The 16,325-nt window shown below is 40.8% G+C and overlaps 1 protein-coding gene across 1 annotated transcript in view; it reads left to right on the forward strand.

Moving 5' to 3' along the window:
* The window catches only part of DOCK2 (dedicator of cytokinesis 2), a 4,134,711-nt gene that overhangs the window by 273,817 nt on the left and 3,844,569 nt on the right, over nucleotides 1-16,325 (forward strand). The window contains exon 2 of the mRNA XM_044069535.1: nucleotides 4,580-4,663. Within this exon, the coding sequence (XP_043925470.1) occupies nucleotides 4,580-4,663 (84 nt within the window). The remainder of the gene's footprint in view (nucleotides 1-4,579; nucleotides 4,664-16,325) is intronic.

Below are 16,325 nucleotides of genomic sequence, written 5' to 3' on the forward strand. Positions count from 1 at the left end.
AAAGGACTTTCAGTAGTGTCATAATGGACCCTCTAGTCCATAGCTATACCATTCTACAGCATTGAGGTACTATCTGTAAATAACACTAATAAGTTCAGGCACTGTAAGAGGAAATGAAACAAGCAGGCAAGGTCAGTGTGGGTGGAGGTCAGAAAAAAGCAATTCCTAAGCACATAACAGCATAATTGAGGTGCAAAGAGGGTTTGGGCTGTAACAATATTACTACAATTCAGCTTAGGCCCAGCACACACAACATATATTTACATTCCAAAACGACAGCTCTCCAGTAAATACAAATAGGTACAGTAGGAAGCAGGCTGGACATGAGCTACGCTTATTATGCTTCAATTTGTTTGTGCTGTAATATCATAAAAATAAAATAAAACGTAGTGTTTTGGGGAAGGGAATTGGTAAAAATAAAACTGCCTTAGTACATATATATGATATGTGTACGATAATATATGTGACTATGCACTCGCAGAAGGCAGCAGGACCTCAGAGCGCTATTGCCTATGGCATAAATGATTCACATATAGTAATGCTACACAATCATTTAAGGAGTAAGCCAAAAAATATCAGGGAGGGAAACAATGGATTGCTCAATAAGACTAGTATCCTGTGTACTTACTGCTATTACAGGATTAAGAAATCAGGTGAAATGTGTACTTGCAAAAAGGCAGCGGAACTGCCAAACGCTATAGCTTATGGCTATTGTTCCAGTAATAATGCTACACAATTTAATGAGTAACCCAAAAGAAATCAGTCAAGAAGACAATGAATACTAACAAAGTGGTGAATATCTTGTGTACTTACTGCTGTTGGCCAAATAAAAATATCAGCAGGAAGAGGAGGCTGTTTTACAGCCTAACTACACAATGTTGTTTTAAGTTTGTTACTCTGGTGCATTCCAATTAATAGATGAAAGCATCGGACACTACTACATGCTATTTGCAATAGCCAGTTCCACGTGCAGGCAGACTACTCCGTGGTGATAAGTACTGAAAGAACGCGTACTGTTTGTGAAAAAATATATATATAAAAAAAAAATAAGCGTGAGAGCAGTATCTCAACAGTAAAAAACTTATGATAGCTATTTAAACATACGGTGCATATGTACGCTAAACATAGGTATCTACAACAATAAACTGTGATAGCTATTAAGTATTCTACATAGGTAGGCATTTGCCACAAACCAAAAGTCACATTCAGGTAGGTCCACTTCTTTGAGTAGAAACAAACGAACAAGGGCATTGATTTCTTTAAGTCAGTTAAACAAGGCAGTCAAATAGTAAGCAGAGAAAATACACTTACACAAGGTATGGACTCGAGCTAGGGGTAAACAGCAGCAAAGAGATACAGAGCAGGGTTAAAGATGGCGCCACCATAGGGCAGGTATATTTATTAGGTCGGTGAGCTCATCGGGGGAAGGGGAGGAAAGCGAGATAGGTAAGGGTAGATAGGGACCGGAAGTTACCAGGAGTCAACAGCAGGGAGGGAGGGAGCCGATACTGATACTACATTAAGCGCATTTAAATGGAGGGTGCAGTGAGAGGACAGATGCTGGACAGTGGCAGGGAGAGAAATAAAGGGCTAGAAGCAGAGAAACGCAAGGAAGGGGAAAACAGAGGGGTGAGAGGGTAGAAAGGTGATGGGATAACTTAGAGATAGACCCACTGAGGGAGTGGACCCAAGGAAAACAATCAGAGGAGATATGAAAGGTAAGGGTAGTTTGGATGTGAGTAGGTGGAAGGAGAGAGCCTTGAAAATAGTGAAATAAGCAAGGTAGATAGGTGAGAAAGTTCAGTATAGGTATAAAGGAAAAGTGGAGCTACAGTACAAGAGGTTGAGTCAGTCCGTGAGCCTGAGGAGTGGAAAGGTAGTTAGTGGGATAGCTTAAAATGCCACCTGGTGGCAAGATGCAGTACATCAAGCTAAAGGTTTTGTTAGGGAGGTAGCAGGTCAGGGATTCAAGGAGGGAAAAAGAGTAAAGACGTACAGGAGGATAAGTGTAATAGGTGAGGAAATTGAGAGTAGAAAAGGGTTTTGCTGCTGGTAGCCTTAGCTGGGAGTGTACAATAAACCTGAGGTATAAATACAAGAAATAGTAGTTGTATTGCCTGTAGGTTAAAATAACATACTTTCTTTTCCTTGCTGGACTGAAGCAAAGGGAATGAAAAGGTGCAATTCCTTAGTTTTGGGGAATGGACAGCAGTTGTTGTGGTGGGATGAGTCAGTAGGTCAGCAGCAGATAGGGCAGATTCCCAACTGTGAATCAGTATAACAGGTTGGCTAGTTTCTTTTCCTTGCTGGACTGAAGCAAAGGAATGAAAAGGTGCAATTCCTTAGTTTTGGGGAATGGACAGCAGTTGTTGTGGTGGGATGAGTCAGTAGGTCAGCAGCAGATAGGGCAGATTCCCAACTGTGAATCAGTATAACAGGTTGGCTAGTTTCTTTTCCTTGCTGGACTGAAGCAAAGGGAATGAAAAGGTGCAATTCCTTAGTTTTGGGAATGGACAGCAGTTGTTGTGGTGGGATGAGTCAGTAGGTCAGCAGCAGATAGGGCAGATTCCCAACTGTGAATCAGTATAACAGGTTGGCTAGTTTCTTTTCCTTGCTGGACTGAAGCAAAGGGAATGAAAAGGTGCAATTCCTTAGTTTTGGGGAATGGACAGCAGTTGTTGTGGTGGGATGAGTCAGTAGGTCAGCAGCAGATAGGCAGATTCCCAACTGTGAATCAGTATAACAGGTTTTTCCTTGCTGGACTGAAGCAAAGGGAATGAAAAGGTGCAATTCCTTAGTTTTGGGGAATGGACAGCAGTTGTTGTGGTGGGATGAGTCAGTAGGTCAGCAGCAGATAGGCAAGCTTCCCAACTGTGAATCAGTATAACAGGTTGGCTAGTTTCTTTTCCTTGCTGGACTGAAGCAAAGGGAATGAAAAGGTGCAATTCCTTAGTTTTGGGGAATGGACAGCAGTTGTTGTGGTGGGATGAGTCAGTAGGTCAGCAGCAGATAGGGCAGATTCCCAACTGTGAATCAGTATAACAGGTTGGCTAGTTTCTTTTCCTTGCTGGACTGAAGCAAAGGGAATGAAAAGGTGCAATTCCTTAGTTTTGGGAATGGACAGCAGTTGTTGTGGTGGGATGAGTCAGTAGGTCAGCAGCAGATAGGCAGATTCCCAACTGTGAATCAGTATAACAGGTTGGCTTTTCCTTGCTGGACTGAAGCAAAGGGAATGAAAAGGTGCAATTCCTTAGTTTTGGGGAATGGACAGCAGTTGTTGTGGTGGGATGAGTCAGTAGGTCAGCAGCAGATAGGGCAGATTCCCAACTGTGAATCAGTATAACAGGTTGGCTAGTTTCTTTTCCTTGCTGGACTGAAGCAAAGGGAATGAAAAGGTGCAATTCTTAGTTTTGGGGAATGGACAGCAGTTGTTGTGGTGGGATGAGTCAGTAGGTCAGCAGCAGATAGGGCAGATTCCCAACTGTGAATCAGTATAACAGGTTGGCTAGTTTCTTTTCCTTGCTGGACTGAAGCAAAGGGAATGAAAAGGTGCAATTCCTTAGTTTTGGGGAATGGACAGCAGTTGTTGTGGTGGGATGAGTCAGTAGGTCAGCAGCAGATAGGGCAGATTCCCAACTGTGAATCAGTATAACAGGTTGGCTAGACAAGGTATGGACTCCGGAGCTAGGGGTAAACAGCAGCAAAGAGATACAGAGCAGGGGTTAGTCCTGACTTCTTTTAAACCTTATTCCTCCCCTGTATGTATTGTTCCCACAATTCCCATATTTCCTATGTAATTTGATCCTACCTTTTTTTAAAGATCCCAATTACAGTTGTTTTATCTCTGTTACTGTATTCACTACTTCTAGTACAGTTGGTTTAGACTTTGATTTCCATTTTTTAGTAATTGTTTTTGGCAGCCACCATAATTAGACTCAGCAAGGCCTTACTACATCTAGGCAGTTCCGATTCTGTATCATAGCTCAGAAAAATTGTTTCCATAGTTACACCAGTTTGCTCACCCAGTGTCTCAGACAGACTAGTCTGCAGGGAATCTTTAAAGTTTGCCATCTCCCAAAATAAAGGAGACTTCTTCTATAGGTGACATTTTAGTACACAAAATATCAGCTCACTGTTTGTACAATACTTGAAATATCTAGGAATATACTGGTTTCAGAGCTAAGTTGTAAGGCTGACATATATTTGCAAAGCACATTCTCTGAAATACAATGTCACACAGGAATATTACACAATGTCTTGCTGATAACAGTTATTATGTTGGTATACTGCAAACCATCTGCAGCAGGGCTGGCCATAGGTGGTGTAAACCTTGGCTGTAGATGATTGTTACTGTTGAAGTGACACCCCAACCACATCTGAAAAAATGGGATAAAAAGGGGTTGTGCATGGATAGATGGGGATGGATACTGTAAACCGTGTGCGTGATAATTATATCAACAACTGATGTACAGACCTAAATATTTTGCTAAGACTCTGTTTGCTTCAGGACTTCTGAGCCAGTTTTATGAACTGTACCAAATGTTTTAGCTTTACTCATGCATGTTTTTTTATGTTTCAGCTATATATAGTTTCAAGAGTAAAGGGGAACAGCAGTTATCTCTGCAGCTTGGTGATGTTGTCCATATAGAGGCGTCTTATGATGGTAAGTACCATGACTACAGCACTTTGGTAGATGTATTCTTCATGCACTCTTCTTTATGGATGAAATCCCATTTATAACTCTCTCTTTGTAACTTCACATTTTATTTGCATGAATACTTATCTGCTTAATTTTCTGTTACCAGTGTTACGTACATTTAATTATGGATTGAATAAACAATGCTTAACTGAGTGGTCACTTGCTTTTTATAGTTGTACTATTCTTGATATCAGAAGGCTACCAAAATTATTTTTTTCATTTAATTTTTTGGGTGGATTTTGTTTAAAATAGTCCTTTCTAACAAGACCCATATTTACTCTCATGATAACTGAATGTGCTTTCTCTAAAGTTGTCCCTGCTACTTGCTGCATTTCTAGGCCAATTTGTAAAGATCCTGACAAGTGTTGTATTTTTATGAGTGCATTGTGTTTAGTTTCCTTTGTGTCAAACAAGGACTGAATAAACATCAGATTTTCTTCTATCTACCCAATACATACCACAGTTCTCCCTATTTGCTGCTATTTTGTTTTTTCTCTTCATGAGAAAAAGTAAAAACAGGAAATACTTAAAATAGTTTCATAGCTCATTCCCCATGGCACATAGAAATAAAGCACATTGTACCTTTTCTGTCTTCTCAGCTCTTCTGCCCGTATTGAAGAACAAATCGAATTTCGAGACCCCAAGCTTTCAGTTTATTTTTAAATGATCTTACATTTAAAAAACTTCTGGTAGCTGCAGCGGTACCATTTTTTGTAACTGCAACTTCTCCAAAGTCACATAGAAAAAAATCAACAAATATGCCACATGGTACCTTCTCCTTGAAAAGAACCAGACACCAGGCAGAGTAAGGTTATAAGTGCTTTCATTCCCTTTATTCACACTAAAAAAAAAACACAACTTCATCAGATACAAACACCTTACCCTCTTCCTCCTTTTTTATATGCAATTCCATTAAACAATTTACACCAATCAGTATACTTTAACAATCAATCCATTAAATTCTATTTGCCCTCATATTTTTAAAAAAACACATATATATACTTTCATCATTCTTTAAAAAGTATTTTTATATATAAAAAGCATTTTTGTATACCTATTTCCAGTTGTTAAAAATCATGTGTTTCTAATCTACCTACAGTGGCGGCTGGTGACTTCAAATCACAGGGGGGCTGCAGGAGACGCTGAATGGGTGGGGTCAAAGGGAAGGGGTGTGGTCAACCATAAAGGGGAGGAGCTATGCACAAAACCACAAAAAACTAACTTTAATTAAATACGCTGCCCTGGGTGGCAAACCATCATTATGAAAGTCCAATCAAGACAAAAATAAGTGTAGAAGAATAAAAATATTTCAATGCATTGGCTGCATGACAGCTTACTTAATATCTAGATGGAAACAAAAGGTTGTGAGGCATGAAAAATAAATTACTTTTAAATACATTACTGGAATGCCAGTCAAAATCAAGTATAAGAAAACCAGAAGCACTCAACTCAAACCACTTCTCCTTGCACTGCAGTTCTAATTATAATATATTCAGCTTTATTAAAGTACCAAGCAACATGCTGAAAGTAGAAATCTATGTGATGCCCCCACTTGTAAAAATGTTTCTTATCCAAAAGACCTGCTGCCTGACAACTTGTTTCATGGGGAAAACATGATAAAAGTAAAAATGAAAAGCAAACAAGAAACAAGCTCAAGATACATTGCTTAAAGGATTACTGTACAGGTTATGGACCACACATGATTGGCATTCTGTTTAGTTTACGGTAAAGTCTGTAGAGATGACTGGAAGTCTCCAACAAGTGTAATGAGCTTTTAAAATAATCGAATCCTGTCCTTTAATACCCAAGGCTTATACATTATCTAGTCAAGTATTCTCTGCATGGCAACAACAGAAAGGCTTTCAATGTTGGCAATTCTTTAACAGTATGCTTATTAAAGCTTACTTGCATCTTACGATGTCAGACAAGCTTACCTTATGGTCATTAAAGCATTGCTACTTAAACACAGAGCAACAGGCACTTTGAGTAATAAGCATAAATCTGAGTAATAAGCATAAATCAACAGTACAAAATATGACAGAAACCAGACCATTCTGCAAAATCAAGGACAGACGAAAAGCCACTGTAGTACTTATGCAGTGTGTCCTCCCCATCCAAGGTAGATACAACTACTCCATGCCTTGCTTGGACACATCCAGAGTCACTACATGGGGGAGTGGGGTGCAACAAGTATGTCACAATTTGAAATCTCTCTGGCTGACTGTGATGGCCCTGACACATTTGTCATACCTCTCAACCTCAAGAGCAAGAAATCTGGACAAAGCCATACACAGAAGTGGGACAAAGGCACAACAATAAGGACAATTTTTAAATATTGCTCTAATAAACTTAGAAAGATAATAGAATAGGTCTTGCATTAGTATGAATTTTCTGAAGGGTATAAAATCTGAAACTCAAATGTCTGTCATTTTCTAACTTCAGTCTTTAGTGATTTGTCACTAATTTGCCAAAACACAATTTTATGAAAAATGGACCAAAAATGTGATGCAAAAATATAAAATAGACACACAATACAGCTGCTACCTGTCAAAGAAGGGACACTTTAATATTAGTACTGCTACCTTGAGCAGCTGACAAAATAAAAGAATCTACATGCATTTCAAGTAATCTATAACTTTGATTATTACAGTTATTTCTTAATTGTAAATCCTCCATGTTTTCTTCCAAAATTGCTATTTTATGGAGGGATTATTAGGGGAAGAGCAACATTTTGAGCCAAAAATTGGGGACAGTTGAGAGGTTGGCTATGCCTAATTCTATAAAGCAATTTATTTGCATGTACCTCTCAACCTGTTAATGCAGTAAATCTGAACAAGGCCAAATATATTGGGGCACATATAAACAGTACTAAAATTGCTCTTGTATAAATTGAGACAGTTGATAGAACGGCTCTTACTTTAACATGCATTTTTATGAAGGTTATGAAGTCTGAAACTTATTATTTAGTGACTTCTGGCAAATCATTTAGGAATTAAAACTACAAATTTTATGAACAACAAACCAAAAATAAGAAGCAAAAATCTATTCATTCTTTGAAAATCTGGACAGTTGGGAGGTATAGTTCAGCTGGGCCTGTCTGAGTTTGCTGCCCTTCCCCTGACAAAATAATGGTTGAACTGGAGTCTCTGCAGCCATTCCAATTAACCATTACTTGGCTATTTCACTCCATTTACCATAAACACTAATGTGCATACTGCTTTACTTCAATGATTGGACTTCATTTGAAAGTTTTATTTTGTATTTTACAGCACAAACATTAAGTCATCTGTTAAACAAAGCAATGCAGTCTCACAATGAAAACTTAGCATTAAAACTTCTCTGCCCTTGAAACTCACATTCATTGAAACAGCATTGAAACCCACATTCAAAGAAAATACATTTTGCCAGTGGCAGATAAAGATTAATTTTGGGCTGTTTTCGAATCATAGGCCCCTTGCATATGAAACATACATGTGCTCTTTGATACACCTTCCTCATTGTACTAAAAATTATATTCCTTGTACAATACAGTACACTTGTTAGAGGGTGTTTTAAATTTGTTTTGAACATTTTTCCAGTAAGCAATGAAACAAAACATATGCACCCATAATGGCAAAACTGCCCAGTTGAGAACATTTATCATAAAAAAGTCTACTCAGACTTCCACAGTCCACCATTATTAGTAAATATACACAATTCTACAGTCCACCATTATTAGTAAATATGCACAATTCCACAGTCCACCATTATTAGTAAATATGCACAATTCTACAGTCCACCATTATCAGTAAATATGCACAATTCTACAGTGCACCTTTATCAGTAAATATGCACAATTCTACAGTCCATATTCAGTGAATTCAGTTCTTGCCATAGCTGTCAACCTTAGCACAAAACCTGGACGAAGCCAATAATGGGGAATACAGTCCCAAAATAGGGACAAATTTAAAATATTCATCTTATAAACTTAGAAAATTGCTAGAAAAAAGGTTGTGCTACTATGTATTCTGAAGAACATGAAGTTTGAAATTCAAATGCCGGTCAATTTTACTGCGGACAGAACAAAACAATTTTCAGCAGAGACGAGGGATTAATACTGCAGACACGCCTTTGTAAAATAGCAGGGCACCAGAGCAAATCCACACAAACACAGGAGGAGATGCAGACTCCACACAGAAGCCACCCCAACCAAGAATCAAACCAGAAAACCTATAGCTGTGAGGCAACAATACTACCACTGCACCATCAAATCTGCAAGGAATTAAACATTCAGAAACCTGAAGTCTGAAATACAAATGCCGGTCAATTTTACTGCGGACAGAACAAAACAATTTTCAGCAGATACGAGGAATTAATACTGCAGACACGCCTTTGTAAAATGGCAGGGCACCAGAGCAAATCCACACAAACACAGGGAGGAGATGCAGACTCCACACAGAAGCCACCCCAACCAAGAATCAAACCAGAAAACCTATAGCTGTGAGGCAACAATACTACCACTGCACCATCAAATCTGCAAGGAGTTAAACATTCAGAAACCTGAAGTCTGAAATTCAAATGCCGGTCAATTTTACTGCGGACAGAACAAAACTATTTTCAGCAGAGACGCAGGGATTAATACTGCAGACACATCTTTGTAAAATGGCAGGGCACCAGAGCAAATCCACACAAACACAGGAAGGAGATGCAGACTCCACACAGAAGCCACCCCAACCAAGAATCAAACCAGAAAACCTATAGCTGTGAGGCAACAATACTACCACTGCACCATCACATCTGCAAGGAATTAAACATTCAGAAACCTGAAGTCTGAAATTCAAATGCCGGTCAATTTTACTGCGGACAGAACAAAAACAATTTTCAGCAGAGACGCAGGAATTAATACTGCAGACATCTTTGTAAAATGGCAGGGCACCAGAGCAAATCCACACAAACACAGGGAGGAGATGCAGACTCCACACAAAAGCCACCCCAACCAAGAATCAAACCAGAAAACCTATAGCTGTGAGGCAACAATACTACCACTGCACCATCAAATCTGCAAGGAATTAAACATTCAGAAACCTGAAGTCTGAAATTCAAATGCCGGTCAATTTTACTGGACAGAACAAAACAATTTTCAGCAGAGACGAGGAATTAATACTGCAGACACGCCTTTGTAAAATGGCAGGGCACCAGAGCAAATCCACACAAACACAGGGAGAAGATGCAGACTCCACACAGAAGCCACCCCAACCAAGAATCAAACCAGAAAACCTATAGCAGTGAGGCAACAATACTACCACTGCACCATCAAATCTGCAAGGAATTAAACATTCAGAAACCTGAAGTCTGAAATTCAAATGCCGGTCAATTTTACTGCGGACAGAACAAAAACAATTTTCAGCAGAGACGCAGGGATTAATACTGCAGACACGTCTTTGTAAAATGGCAGGGCACCAGAGCAAATCCACACAAACACAGGGAGGAGATGCAGACTCCACACAGAAGCCACCCCAACCAAGAATCAAACCAGAAAACCTATAGCTGTGAGGCAACAATACTACCACTGCACCATCAAATCTGCAAGGAATTAAACATTCAGAAACCTGAAGTCTGAAATTCAAATGCCTGTCAATTTTATTTAACATTTGTTAATCAGGACAGTCTGACTTGGAACAAAAAAACAATTTTCAGCAGAGGCCCAGGAAGAAATAATGCAGACATGTCTTTGTAACATGGGAGGACACAAAAGCAAACCCACACAAACACAGGGAGAAGAAACGGACCCCACAAAGAAGGAACCCCAGCCAAGAATCAAACCTGAGAACCTGCAGCTGTGAGGCAACAATGCTACTACTACACCATCAAATATCAAGCATTGCAACATTTACAAACCACAGATATTATGAGGAACTGATCAGATCAAATATGAGGCAAAATCTGCAATTTTTTTACAAATGGTGGTGGGTAGGGAACTCAAGTCTTTAACACCTGCATACAGGGTACAGGGTTCAAGCCTGAGGTATTCCCTACCACACCACCATGAGCACCTGGGGCATTTTCACACACACACACACACACCCCCCCCCTACCAGTTACAAGCACCAGCTAACACATACACAACTCCAGTTACAAGCACCAGCTAACACATACACAACTCCAGTTACAAGCACCAGCTAACACATACACAACTCCAGTTAAAAGCACCAACACATAAAGTAAAATGCACCATACACTTACCTGTCTGTTCTCCATACCATATCCTGCCCGCGCAATACTCACAAAGACCTGCAAGATCCCAGTAAAGCTCCTTCCCGATGACGAGATCCCAAGCTCCCTCCCGAGACTGTTCTGGCTGTTGCAGTCCGGATGCGATATATCCTCCCAGTGTGTCTGTGCACTTTAAAAGTGCACAGACGTCTCCTTGCGTCCCTCTATGGGTCCTGCCGGACTGCCTTGAGCATGCGCATAGACCGACGGTAGTCGGGACTACTGCGCATGCGCGAAGTCCGCGAAATTTAAAAAAATAATTTTTTTTTTTCTTTTTTTTCTTTTCTTTTTTAATTTGAGGGGGCTGCAGTCCGGCAGCCCGATGCCACGAGCCGCCCCTGCCTACTTATAAAGTTTTTTGTTGAAGATATTACTTTCCCTAAAAAATGTAATTAATATTTCCATATTAAACCATATATAACTTTTCTACCCAATCTTTTCTGCCTTTAAAAGTAGTAAGTTTTGTATCTGATGAAGTTCTGTTTTTCTTGAGTGTGAATAAAGGGAACAAAAGTGCTTATAACCTTACTCTGCCTGTTGTCTGGTTCTTTTCAAGGAGAAGGTACCCTGTGGCATATTTGTTGATTTTAACTGCAACTTCTACTTCTGCTCTTTTAAGCTCATACGTTTTTGAAAACAAGTTAGAACTTCACTTATAAAATTTTTTCTTCACTTATGATACCATGTACTATATCCATCCATCCAGAACTACTTTTTCCCATTTTTGCACATTGGGTCGGGATATGACTTCAACAGTGACAATCTTCTAGAGCCAAGGTTTATACCTCCATGTGGCTAGCCTTGCAATGGTATGTCAGCAGAAAGGGAAAACTAGTTGTACAACTGCTTTAGATATTGGCATATACATTACTAAAATAGGCAATTGTCTAGATATGCTCAGGTCTGCAGGAATTATGAAAAGTTTGCTTTTCATATCAATGAGAGACTGTAATTGGGCCCATTACAAGACATCCATCCTCAACCCCTTTTCCCAATTTGCATATGGGGTCGGGGTGTCATTTCAACAGTGACAGTCATCTCAAGCCAAGGTTTACACCACCGGGTGGCTAGCCCTGCTGTGTTAGTTCATCCATATCAGTCACACACACACACACACGGCCAGTTTAGAGTGTCCAGTCCACTTACTGCATGTCTTTGGTAGGAAACCCATGTGACCACAAGGAGGGCATGCAGACTGCACAGAAGGTACCCCTGCGTAGAAACAAACCAGCGAACTTCATGCTGTGAGGTGACAGCTCTAACCGCTGCACCACCATGGCAATCTAAATGCAAAACTAGAGAAAAAAAGAACTTGAATGGCAGATTCAACTTAAAGCTTATTGGAAGCCTGGACTCCATCAGACACGCTTTCATTAAGAGCATACTCAAGTTAAAGTGGAACATTGCAACTTTTACTAAAACACAGGAATGCAAGTAGTTTTTTGTAGTTATAGTGTGTTGTGTCTATGGCTCAGTTTAATTTTCTTTTTTTTTATCTTTTGTACTAGATGTTTACCTGTTTTTTTTTTTTTACATGAAGTTTGTTAGATTTTTGATTATTACTTTTACTTCCATTGCATCTCTTCTATTTAAATTTGATATCTGAGGATTAATTTAATATCAAGTTAAATGTGCATATTATGATATGTCTGATCAGCAGTGTGAATTACCATACTGATACATGCTAAATTAATGAGATCTGAGGAAGCCTCTCCCTTTATTTTAACAGAAATGGGAGAAAATGTTTTAAAATAATTTTGTGGTGAGTACAAGCTTAGGCACGTATTTACTTAACACAACCACATTTACATTCACACATATGTAGATATATGTCCGTATTTGTCTATTTATGTATAAGTGTGTCTATTTGTGTGTGTGTGTGTGTGTGTGTGTGTGTGGATATGTATACAGTAGATATATATATATATATATATATATATATATATATATATATATATATATCCAGAATTAGGCACTGAGGACCAGCAGTTCCAACACACAAGTGATTTAATGTTCAAACACAGCAAAAGGAACACACATCCACAAATAACATAAACACTGATAAAACACTTCCCTTTATGTTTTTGTCTCATAGAATTTCTTCAGATGGGCTGATCATCAGATCCCCATCTGATGAAGTTCTATAAGACAAAAACGTAAGTGGAAGTGTTTTTATCAGTGTTTGTTATTTGTGGATGTGTGCTCCTTTTGCTGTGTTTGAACATTAAATCACTTGTGTGTTTGAACTGCTGGTCTCCGGTTTCTAATTTTGGATTACTAGTTACATTTTGGGCACTTTTACCACATCTTTGCTGATTAATATATGATCTACTTCAGTAGATTGAATCACCGGAACATCAAAATTTAAATAGCCAAGACGAAAAAATGAAAGTTGAAAGAACAACTGATGTTATGTAGTCTTATCTCGCCATAATTCTTGCTGGATGGGTTCGGAGCCAATATTCAGCTCCGACTCAGCCGATACTAAAGCTCGAGAGCTTTTACTGGCTCAAGGCTAGCCCCAATCCCATGGTGCCTCACAGCAATTCCCCAGATCTCGTTTGCCGCGAAAGCTTCGAGGTTGTGTCTTACTGGCTCATTGGCTAAGTAAAACGACTTTTTACTCCTTTTCTACCACCTCTTTCTATCTTATATATATCTTAATAGTTTCTTCTTTTTTGCGAGTCTGTTTTTTGAAAGTTTTCAATCCCTATTCCCCCCTTAGGACTGTATGGCCCGTTTATATTAGAGGGCCATAGTGGCCGTTTAAGTTAGAGGGCCTTTCCTCCCTGTGTGTGTATGACTGTTAAAAAAAAAAAAAAAAAAAAGCCTTTGGTACCGAAGATTTTGCCTGACATCGAGACTGTATCGCCTACTTTGAGATCTCCTATTTTGGAGAGAAGGAGGTCTCCTTCGGTCTCCACCAGATCCTCCAGGACCCTGTCAGATGAGGACATTGAGAGGGTAGTGAAGAGGTTGCTTTCGGATCCAGCTCTGGCTAGAAAATTGTGCCCTCCAGACCCAAAGGTCTCGGAGCTGACGACAGTACCTATCACTGTTCCTCCTCCGACTGCTTCGCTCTCGGAGCCTATTATGTCAGGTTCCTCTGTCTTCGACCCTTCGGCTCTGGGGATTCAGCCTGTTTCCTTGGAGCCAATTACTCTATCCTCGATGACTCAGTCTGGAGCCGAGGGTTCTGGTAGCTGACGCTCTTGTGTTGACTCCGAGGGGGACAGTCACCTTGGGTTTTCGTTGGAACAGACCCTCCCTTTCGGAGCCTCGGCTCAACTCAGCTCAGCTTCCACTTCTGCTTTGGAGCCGTTCCCTCTTGCTAGGAGTCGACCATCTGCCCCCCTCAGAGTGGAGGTCTTCTTCAGAGTGGGGGGGGTGGAGGCTTTCGAAGCTATAGAGAAGGCTTTATCCTCTGCCAAAGCAATTCCTTTGGAACATGTGTCCCACCAGCAGCAGGCAGCAACCTCTCACCCCGCTGCCACCCCCACAGCGTAGGGAACCAGAGGCCCAAGTAGCCCCCATTGGAGGCGCCCCCTCTTCTGAGACCTCCCCACATTATCCCACTGGAGAACTCCCTTAGAAGAGGTTATGTAAGAGGAAACATGTTGACTCCCCTGAGTCTGTCACATCAGACACTGATTTAGAGAAATCAGAAGGGTCCCCTAGATCTCCCTCTGAGGATGTCTCCTTCTCTGACATCCTAAGAAATCCTTAGACAGAGGGGTGATTGGAAAACCTCTAACCCTACTGAGGATGAATCAGTGTATCTTGAGGCCTTTAGCTCCCAACCTTCCAGCTCTTGGGGGTGACGCTGCCTTATGACTAACTTTTGGGGGTCATTTCGCAGAAAGCATGGACCTCTCCAGATTCAGTGGAAGCCATCCCAAGGAGGCCAAACAAATTTATGACAGCACCTAAGGACAGGTTTGTCCTTAGCAAGGGAGTTCCAGTTGATGCTATGGTTGTAGCAGTAGCCACCAAGAAGGAATTGTCTAAGACGTCTTCTAATATCCATCCTCCTAACAAGGAGTCCAGGACGATGGACAGGTACACAGCATTTACATTAAGATCGCTGAATTACATGACTCATTTTACTCATCTTCAGAGGGATCTCCTGAAAGAGTTAGGAGATACCCTCCAGGGTTCACTAGCTCCAGGTTCAATGGACAAGGCTTCTGCGCAGCTCTCTACCCTTATTTCCATAGCTAACTCCTCCATGAGGCTGATCTTATATGCGGCAGATGGAGCGAGCAGGGCAGCCACAGCAGAAATATCCCTCAGGAGACATTTGTGGATGCGTTTTTGTAATTTTACGTAATCCTTCAAGTCTTCCTTCACTAACGTTCCCTTTGATGATTCATCTCTTTTTGAACCCAAGTGAAAGAGACTTTGACTAGGTGTGAGCAGGAAGGAAAAACCTTATCTGCCATTGGAGTCCATTTCTTTCTCCCATCCAGACCCTATCCCAAGGGTAATACAGGAGGGAAAATGTGGTTTCCGCAAATCCAAAAAAGGTTTTCCTCGGGCACAAGGTCAACAGTCCCCCAGGGGTACTGGGGGAGGATATAATGGAAGACGCCACCCTTGTGGCAGAGGAGGTCCACAACATCAGGGAGACAGAGAAGCTTTCTCTGACCATCCCTTCCATTGACCCTGAGGGTTTGCCTGACTGTCCATCTCTGGAGGCAGTCGGGGGTCGTATATCCCTGTACCCAAGCGCCTGGCTAACTATCACTCAAGATCGTTGAATACACACAATAATATCCAGAGGTTACCTGATTCCCTTTATTTCTGAACGCCCAACAAGCTGGTCTCTTCCAGACGTACCACCCATCCAATTAGACCGTGCAACATCAGAGGTCATCTTGTTGCTGCAAAAAAGAGTCATCCAAGAAGTCCCCACAAGAGCAAGTAGGATCCGGAACTTACTCTCGATTCTTTTTAGTTCCAAAAAAGACAGGGGACTGGAATTCAATTCTAGATCTCAGCAGGCTCAACAAGCATGTAAGAAAATCAAAGTTCCGAATGGTCATTCTGCAGTCGATATTTCCCTTTATCAGGAAAGACAACTGGATGTGCTCAATTGATCTCCAGGATGCGTACTACCACATCAAAATGGACAGGCTCTCCAGGCGACACTTATGCTTCGGGCTGGGAGCCAGTCATTTTCAGTTCAGAACACTGCCCTTTGGCCTCACTACAGCCCCCAGAGTGTTTACCAAATGCATGGCAGTGGTAACGGCTCACCTGAGACATCAAGGATTCCATGTGTTTCCATACCTAGACGACTGGCTCCTCACTGCTACCACCAAGCATCAACTCATAAGGACCAGGGACGAGATTTTATCCTTGTGCACCAGCC

The sequence above is a fragment of the Protopterus annectens genome, chromosome 4.part0 (genome assembly GCF_019279795.1).
Source record: "Protopterus annectens isolate FY-2018-M chromosome 4.part0, PAN1.0, whole genome shotgun sequence".
NCBI classification, from domain to species: Eukaryota; Metazoa; Chordata; order Ceratodontiformes; family Protopteridae; genus Protopterus; species Protopterus annectens.